The sequence below is a fragment of the Haliotis asinina genome, chromosome 16 (genome assembly GCF_037392515.1).
Source record: "Haliotis asinina isolate JCU_RB_2024 chromosome 16, JCU_Hal_asi_v2, whole genome shotgun sequence".
Taxonomy (NCBI): Eukaryota; Metazoa; Mollusca; class Gastropoda; order Lepetellida; family Haliotidae; genus Haliotis; species Haliotis asinina.
In genome coordinates, this window is record NC_090295.1 from 34,262,279 (window position 1) to 34,271,619 (window position 9,341).

General features: G+C 42.1%; 1 protein-coding gene across 1 annotated transcript; it reads right to left on the reverse strand.

The window, feature by feature from the left end:
- Positions 1–451: 451 nt before the first annotated feature.
- Positions 452–8,126, reverse strand: LOC137268434 (uncharacterized). The gene is made up of 3 exons (XM_067803002.1): positions 7,898–8,126; positions 6,070–6,457; positions 452–3,089 (listed from the first exon to the last, which is right to left on the reverse strand). Exons 1-3 carry the CDS (start codon positions 8,060–8,062, stop codon positions 1,000–1,002), a joined length of 2,643 nt encoding a protein of 880 aa, XP_067659103.1. The 5' UTR covers positions 8,063–8,126; the 3' UTR covers positions 452–999.
- Positions 8,127–9,341: the final 1,215 nt, after the last annotated feature.

The window sequence follows — 9,341 nt, forward strand, 5'->3', positions numbered from 1 at the left end:
GATCAAGGCCCGTCATGATCAACGAATATCACTAGAGAACATCACGACTAGGAAAATTATTCATCAGTGAACATCACTAAAAATCACATCGTTTTAATGGAACACGATCAAGGTGCATCAAGGTACGGAATGCATTGATCAAGAACATGATGGTATGGAATGCCTTGATCAAAGGCACCATGGTAAGGGATGCCTTGATCAAGGACATCATGTGAAGAATGCCTTGGTCAAGGGCATAATGGTAAGGAATGTTTTGTTCAAGGACATCATGGTAAGAAGTGCTTTGATCAAAAACATCACGGTAAGAAATGCCTTGATCAAGGACATCTTGGTAAGGAAGCCTTGATCAAGAACATCAAGACCAATGACATTATCATCAAGATGAATCACCTGGCGTCGCCCCCCCCCCCCCAACCCCACCAAACCCCCACCCCCGATGATCAAGGAGCATGCGGATTAAGGATCATGATAATGGATAACCATCAGTTGTATGAGCACTTTTATGACACATTATTGAAGACGGTAAGATTCAGGTGAGTGACGACGTTTCAGCAAATAAATCTATTGGTACAAATGCCACTAGATATAAATAAATACCAATAAATAACGTATACCTGTATTATGTACATTCTTTTAACGTGTTATAATATTATGAAGTCCTTCAAGTGGTAGTGGGGCCAGTGGGGTAGCCTAGTGGTATAGGCGTTCTCTCGTCACGACGAAGGTCCGGGTTTGATTCCCCACATGGGTACAATGTGTAAAGCCCATTTCTGGTGTCACCAACCATGATACTGCTGGAATATTGCTAAAGCTCGAGTGGGATCCTGGTTTCGCCGAACTACCATGTTCGTGTCTGGACTCATTTACGTTGTTTGAATGTTCAAACAGACTGAAAGTCTTACACACTTCTACATTTCGCAGATTCATAATTAGGAAAAAGACACGTTGGATTACACTTGCAGTGACATCAGCACAACAAAAATGCATTTCGAAAAGGTTTCACCAGTTTGATACCGTCTTACAATCGCAGTGACCTACGGGACAATTCCCACTATTGCAGACATTATTACACCAGTTATGGTTGCTTGGCAACGCTATACCAGATGTCATATACCTGCACTGAAGGCTGTACTGATACGCGCACCTGCAGGCGCATATGTTTCGCGGGCACTGTGCACCAGTCTGGCAGTTCCGGTTACAGAACTGCCTCGCTTCCTGGCTGTTTGCCCAAGTCCCAAGTCCCTCACACACAAGCCGTTGACTTGCCTCGCATAATGGTAAATGAGCCGCCATAGGGCTCCTCTGGCTGGCCTGCCAGGTTGGTTGACCGTTCCAAGAGTTAAAACTGCCTCCCCACTGGTTCTTGGAGTTTCCAGACATCCAGGAGTTATAGTTCAGTGGCCATGTACCGCCGGCTCCGGTCCATGAAGTTCCAGGCTTATTACCAGTGAATAGATTAGCACCACCCCACGTGTTTCCAGCACCTGCCCAAGCACTTCCCGCAGCTCCAGGCACACCGTGCGTTGTACCCCAGCTACTCCCTGGCCACACCCCGGCATATCTACCCCACATATTCCCTCCCCAATTTGGCTTGTTCATCCCACCCCAGCCACCCACGAGTGAAGGCGTCATCACACCGTGACCACCCCATACTTTGTTCGCCAGAAGCAACATAGGTGCAATCTGCAACTGACTAAGGTCACCCATATTCCATCCCGTACCTATCCCCCATCCTCCTGATGCAGAAGACGTGGTACTACTCTTCACCGATACCTTTGTCGAGCCTTTTTCACTGTTGCTACTACTGCTGCTAGATAGCTGATCTCTAACTGGGGACGACCTCATACTAGCAGAATTATTTTCAATCGTTGATACATGATGTTCATCATTAACATGAGTGAACGGCTTTGCTCCTAATGTCGGGATATCTGGTTCTGAACCATCATTGTCTGTTCCATCAGGCCGGGGTGCTTCATTTCTGTTGAACTGATCTTTAGGTGGAGTAGACTCAAATGGAGCTCTGTGAACAACTGCAGAATCTGTCCTATCCCCACTGTTGATATTTGGTTTTTCACTTGGCGCTGGAAGTTCCGACTTCAGATTGCTCATAACTGGCCCTTCAGTTAGCACTTCGTTATTTGTTGTTTGTACAGGTATGTTAGTTGGTTTTAAATCATCAAAGACCTGCTCAGGAGTCGTATGGGTACTGTCAGGCATTCCGTTGCTGTTTTGTTTATTGTTTGGAAAGACCCCAGCTTGTGTACTGGTAGGTGTGCCGAACCCATTACTGTGATCCACAGATTCATCTGGCTTTGGTGTGTCTTGTCTATTGGTACCAGCTGGAAGAAACGTTGGGATAGGATTACCAAATCCGAAGTTTTCATCTGGTGTCGAAGATACAGGAACACCGTTTCCGTGGTCATTAACGATTTGGTCGAATTTTCCGTTATTATCATTAAACAAAGTTCCTGTTTTCAATACACCTCCTGTCTCAGTACCATCTGACATGTCAGAACCACGTGTTGCGATTGTGGGAATGACAGGCTGGGGAACAGAGTGTCCAGTTTCAGATGATGTGGGACTTGTTGGAGGGACGTAGTTTGTTTGTTCACTAGCATCATGGTTTGTTCTCACAAAACCTGGCAAAGGCGAGTCCTTCGTTGGATATTGTGGATCCGATATACCACTGGCTGGTCCACTATGTAGATCATTGCTAGACGGTCCTTGTGCGCTGCTCGTAGGCTGACCATGTGGACCAGATGGACCCATGATGCCTGCCTCAGTTGGATGAGGATAGAGAGAGCTTGGAGATCTAGTATCTTCAATAATTTTTCTTCCATCGTTTGTGCTCGCTGGCAGTTGAGCATCAAGTCCCGTATGAGCAGCTTCAGTCTGGACGGGGTCCGTTGGTCCTGGTCCACGCGTCCCAGGGGCTGGCCCTAGTGTATCCCCACCTCTCAGTGTGGCTGTCCCTACCCCTAGCTGCCCGTCGCCTGGCCGGATTGCGACATCAGCACAGTTGTACATTTCAAACTGGGGTCCACAGCCTCGGCACATACGACCTTTAGCATCATGTCCCCATTCGTTGCCTGAAAATAAAAAAATAAATTTCGAAATCAAAATGATTCAGCTGATATATTTCATAATCTCATTTTTGCAAATAAACATGAAGTTGTTAAGGGATATTTTCATAACCTTGAGTCCTGGTCGCGACAAACCATACGTAATGGAGTTTATCCCTAGCCCGACCACCAAACAGCAAATATATTTGGGGACTGTTCATAATCAATTTTATGGTTAGGGGGTGATGGTGTTTGAAGGGGGATTGGTGTGGGTGGAGGATGGGGGGTTCCCCCATTTTGTTCTGAGGAGGTACGGGTCCTCAAGTTTGTACACATGTACTAGGGGTGTCAGCAATTTTGTACATAAAAATATTTGAAAATTAGGCTTAAAAATATGCGGATGGGGAGGGGCTCCATAGGGGAAAATATAGAGGCAGAAGACAGAAGACTCCAAGGGTTCCATGTGGTTCGAGGCGGAGGGTTACCTAGTTGATGAAGCATTTATTCATTTGTATATGTCTTACTGTTCGGTTGTGTCAATTTTAATTTTCAACTCAGTATATTTCAATCAGAAGTGTAAAAAGACTGAAAAATCTGAAAGGTATTTCAAAGTAACATTGGTCACCATCTATTAATGATAAACAAATTATCATTTTTAGTAACCGATTGTGAGTAACAAAAATAAAAGTAAAACAAACATTAAAGAAACGTATGTATTTTTCTTCGGTTTCTGCACGTTACAAATTGATTAAGTTCAATCTCAATGTTGTCGATCGAGTCATTCAAATAAAATTTGCTAAACTGCATTCCATATGATGTTTTAGTGGTTTCATATTTTAACATGGTATATTTATAATAAGTTTAAGGTGTGAGACAACATATTTAGAAATTACCCTGGGGAACCTTTTCACTTCCGGGTTGACGTAGTGCCCCTAGGGGTCAGAAGACGGGTCAGAGAGTATAGTGCACCTTGCTTACCCTGGGGTGCATTAATGATTTGAAACTGATAGGAATTCACACAAGATGACTACACTTGCAGTGGGTTGTAATGTCCAGTAAACAGGTTTTTTCTTCTTCAAATTTATTGACGTGGTTCTGACGTGAAGCTGAGTCATAAATCGTTAAAGATGAATTTAAGTATATGGCATTAATCTTAGCAGGTAATCAATCGTATTTATCAAATCAGGTTAGAAGGAAAATATATCGTTAGTAATTTGTCATCTACTTCAATTAAATACTGCCAAATTATCCTTCCTTGTGAAAACATGAGTTATACGTGCGTGGTTTTGTCAGAGAGTTACGAGCGTGACGGGGGAACGCTTTAACTACTGGGCTACACTCCCCTTAAACCAAACTAAAACTGATTCAAAATTATGTTTACTCATTAAAAAACAACATTTCAAAATTTGAAATACTATTACTTGGTATTTTCGAGACACGGAAATTTTACACTCATGTTTGATAGTATTTTAAATGATACGAACGACAAATGGTATTTGATGGCGATGTGTTTGAAACGGATTTCATGGTTCCGTTTGTAGAGATTCGGCAACTGTGTTTTGATAAGATTTGGACTGTATGGGTGAAATACTGTCATCCTGTGTATATTTAGCAAGTTCTGCTCGGAATGAAGTATTTGTTGATCCGGGTTGATAAACAGGAAATGTTTTATGGTGAGTGGGCAAGTCTTTTCTTCACGATATTCTAGCAAACTCACAATGGCGAAAATAAGCTTCACCCTTTGGACACATGCAACGTTGGTATTTGGCTCAAACCACGAGGCAACCGCGTTAGCAGTGTGAAATATAGGCACTGGTCGGCTAGTCCATGGCTAGTAAATATCCAGTCGGGCCAGTAAATCACCACAGTCACTGGCCCGACTGGATAGTGAATTTTCATGGAGCCACTATATAGATATATCACATCTCACCAACTTGTTTTGTCATAACACACTTTCAAATCATGCACCATTATTGCGTAATAAAAATGTCATCATATTAGCAGCTTAATGAAATTTGTGTCTACATTCCATTTTCGGGCTAGTGAATTATTTTGTGGGCTAGTAACTTTCAGGCACAACTAGCCCGACTGGCTAGCAAACTTTGGTAACTATTTTTGCACAACGCGCGTCAGGGTTATGGAATCTTTATTTCAAGTGTAAGTTGTACCACGTATTTCATTATAACATAGTTCATTAATATAATCAGGGTTAGATATCTAATCTCCTGACGAGGCGGAGGACAAGTGGTGGTCACGTGCCTTGTGAAGCCATCCACACCACCCACATGGCCAAACCTATGCATAGATAACAACACTGACGGCGGGATTAAACCGTTCAGACACATATCCGTAAGAAAGCACGCCGGCCGGTATAGCTCCAGTTAATATATTTTTTTTATAATTTGTTTTCACATACGGCCAGGTTATATGTTGAGATTGATGGGTACAAACTTTGCGTTTGAACCTGAATATTTTATGATGAAACTAAAACAGTGAGTGAGTGAGTATGGTTTTCCGCCGCTTTTAGCAATATTCCAGCAATATCATGGCGAGGAGACCAGAAATGGGCTTCACACATTGTGCCAGTGTGGGGAAACCAACCCGCTTTCACCACTAGCCTACACGCCAGCCCCGAAACGTCCACTTGACCGTATAGTTCCCTCCCTCCCCCAAGTTTGACCCATCCGAGACCATGGTGGTGAAAGAAGAGAAACACAGGGACCAAGGCTTTACAAACTAAATATCCTTTGTGAACTCGTCATTTTTCTCTGAAAGCTTAATAAATGAGAAAAAACTATTTGATCAAATATTTAGGGTGAGTAAATGAGTTAGTTTAGTTTTACGCCACACTCAGCAATATTTAGATGTTACACTACAAATTTCTATATCATGGCGAATGAACATGCATTCTACATTATTTACGAATAAGGTTATATTAAGTATTTTATTTAAGCCTTTCAAAACACTAACATTCTGTTGCCATAGAATTTGAATACGAGCTGTTTACCTGCGTGGTATTTCCATTGTATGACACAATGTGTGCACGTAACTTCCGCCGGAAGTCGGACGATCAGTTCGTATTTCCCATGATGCTCGCGTTGCTCACCCTCCACTGGATACCGCGTCCCCACCCCGTTTACTATCTCTAGGGGGTGCTGATCGAGACACTCCTGTGTAACTGGCAAAGTGGAGTCTGTTACCGGGCATAGTCGTAGTTCAAAGTAACCCCATCGTGGAGCAAACATTTCGACGACCATTTTGACGTCACTTCCGCTTGTGTAATGCCGTGTTATTATTATTTCTTTGGCGAACCTTCCGCCAGCCTCGTTGTCACGTTGCGAGTCCCAGGGATCACCACACACACCACACTTCCCGTCATTTACCTCATGCTGCCTCTGAAGCACAAATTGGATATAAATAGGCGTATGTCTCATTCAGGGGAAGTCGTGACATTCTTGAACAAACCCAAAGGCAATTCGGGTTACCTTTTGCAGTAATATATTTTAGTCTAGTATTTGTAGGCTTTCTGTAATGCCATCAACAGTTCTGCCTTGCCATGTGTAGAGGAAGTGAGTGAGTGAGTGAGTGAGTGAGTGAGTTTAGTTTTACGCCGCACTCAGCAATATTACAGCTATATGGCGACGGTCTGTAAATAATCGAGTCTGGACCAGACAATCCAGTGATCAACAACATGAGCATCGATCTGCGCAATTGGGAACCGATGACATGTGTCAACCAAGTCAGCTAGTCTGACCACCCGATCCCGTTAGTCGCCTCTTACGACAAGCTGAGTCGCCTTTTATGGCAAGCATGGGTTGCTGAAGGCCTATTCTACCCCGGGACCTTCACGGGTCTGTAGAGGAAGTATTCAGGAGAATCTAGTCTGTATGCAGAAGAAAACACAGGGGCTTGTATTGCTGAAAATAATACGTCCTGAGTCCAACAAGCGGACACTGATATCCATATACATATAAAGGAGGATATATCCTCCTTTATATGTATATGGATATACATCAAGCGGACAAACGGACACTGATATCCATATACATATATCAGCCCTGAGAGAGTATTCCTTTTACAGAAACGAATGTTGGGGGATTCGGATCCCCAATTAAATATTTGATGTTTTCTCAACCAAATCAAAAGCAAAATGGTAATTTCGTAAAACTAACATCACTTCGGGATTCCTTCCAAATAGAGTGCACACCACGTGATAACCGACAAGAGACCCAACAACAAGACAGCCCTTCCGTATTCGAAGTGAGTGTGTTAAAAATGTATCTTCTCTCGACAAAATTGCTGCTATACGGGAACACGACGAGAACACATTTGATTTAATAAAACCTGTCAACAAATGACAGGAAAAAGATAAATATCCCAGTTTAATTCAAAACATGTCATGTCAATGTGAAAATGAAAACAATTTCATCTGAGCATTAAGGATAAATGAAAACTACAGACTCGTGGCAACCAGAACACAACAGCCTTAATGTGGAGCACCTGAGTGAGTGAGTGAGTTTAGATTAACGCCACACCAGGCAACATTCCATCTATATGGTGGCGATCTGTAAAGAATTGAGTCTGGACCAGACAATCCAACCTGCACATTTGGGAACCAAGGGTATGTGTTAGCCAGGTGAGTGAGCCTGACCACCCGTTTCTTTAGTCGCCACTAAGGTCAAGCATGGGTTACTGACATTCAATATTCAGTGTGCTGAGTACGATGAAAAAATATACTCACTCACTCACTCACTCACTCACTCACTCACTCACTATAACTAAATCAAGAATGCATTTTAGTAGGAACAGCGAAATCTTAGTATAGTTGTACTTACATAAAAACCCCCACAGTTCAGGGTGTGGTCGTTATAGTTGATGGGCGCGTTATAGCCCTTCCTCCACAGAGTGGATCTCATAGGGGGGTCGTCCAGTAGACCGTTGCCAAGGGACACGTCTGGTAGACATGCTAACAGGAGTGTCACGAGCATTACTCGGTGCATATCCACATATATCTTCTTAGAATAAATTCCGTCAAAAACACTGGAGGTATCGTGTGACGCCGAGTTTTAAAAAAATATTTCTATTTTGAAATATTTAAACATGAGAAAGTCAAAAGGTCTGTGCACTGTTTCAGTGTAAATGTTAAGGGGGGTTACCGGCCCAGGTGGTCGCAAGCCATTTATACCTGTGAAGGTACGAGAGTGACGACGTCATCAGCTAGCGATCGATCAAATTGGACAGCTCTCCTCAATTCTGATGCAATTCACGCGCGCACCCGTGCACAAATTACTTTGTGTGATAAGCAGTGACATAGGCACGACAGCGCGTGGGCATAGGAAGGTGTATATTTCCGATAATGATCAATCATTTACTCACTGGACAATCCAGACCTGATATAATTATTTTTTAAACTAAAACAAGGAAGGAAGTAGTTGTTATCACTCATGAAGATCATTTGGTTCTGGTAACCCGAAGCAAATATACTTTGCTCAAAATAAAATGTAATTCGTAAAATGATAAATACCTAGAGTTGATTTCGTTCAAAAACGTATTACAAAAATAAACCAAAGTCTGAATGTTTCAATATGTTAGCTAAGTAGTATGTATGTATGTATGTATGTATGTATGTATGTATGTATGTATGTATGTATGTATATATGTATGTATGTAGGTAGGTAGGTAGGTAGGTAGGTAGGTAGGTAGGTAGGTAGGTAGGTACGTAGGTACGTAGGTTGGTACGTACGTACGTACGTGTGTGTGTATGTATGTATGTATGTATCTGTCTATCTATCTGTCTATCTGTCTATCTATGGTTACATCGAAGAACGCATTCAGATGAACTGCATAAGGATCATGCGTCAAATTTCTGAGGAACGCACAAATATCGTGCATGTGAACGTGCAACTATCGTGCATGTGAACAGCTGCAGTATGGTGTAAAATTTTGTTAAGAATTCACAATTTTTCATCATTTGTTGAATTCATGATAATAATATTTTCAATGTTGCGAATTTCATTTTCCATACATCGGTTCATATGTAAACAGTTCCTTTAAACGGTGTGCAATATTTTGCAAAATCTTGTTCATAACAGTTGGCTGAAGTAAGAGGCTACATAAAATAATGCACTTGTGATTCTAAACTGTTGATGGGAATAATTTTGATATTTTATCAGCAGAAATCTGCATATTATTAAATGTGACGTGCTGATGGTAAAAATACATGTCATCAACTGACATACGAATAGATGAAAACATAAAGCCACGTTCATGTAACCTGTA

Bases quoted from the DNA above. Each gene is read 5' to 3' on its own strand.
- LOC137268434 (XM_067803002.1), bottom strand. From the start codon at position 8,062: ATGCACCGAGTAATGCTCGTGACACTCCTGTTAGCATGTCTACCAGAC. The intron at 6,458-7,897 runs GTAAGTACAACT...TTTGTGCTTCAG, and splicing joins TGAACTGTGGGGGTTTTTAT to AGGCAGCATGAGGTAAATGA. The intron at 3,090-6,069 runs GTAAACAGCTCG...TTTTATTTTCAG, and splicing joins ACAATGGAAATACCACGCAG to GCAACGAATGGGGACATGAT.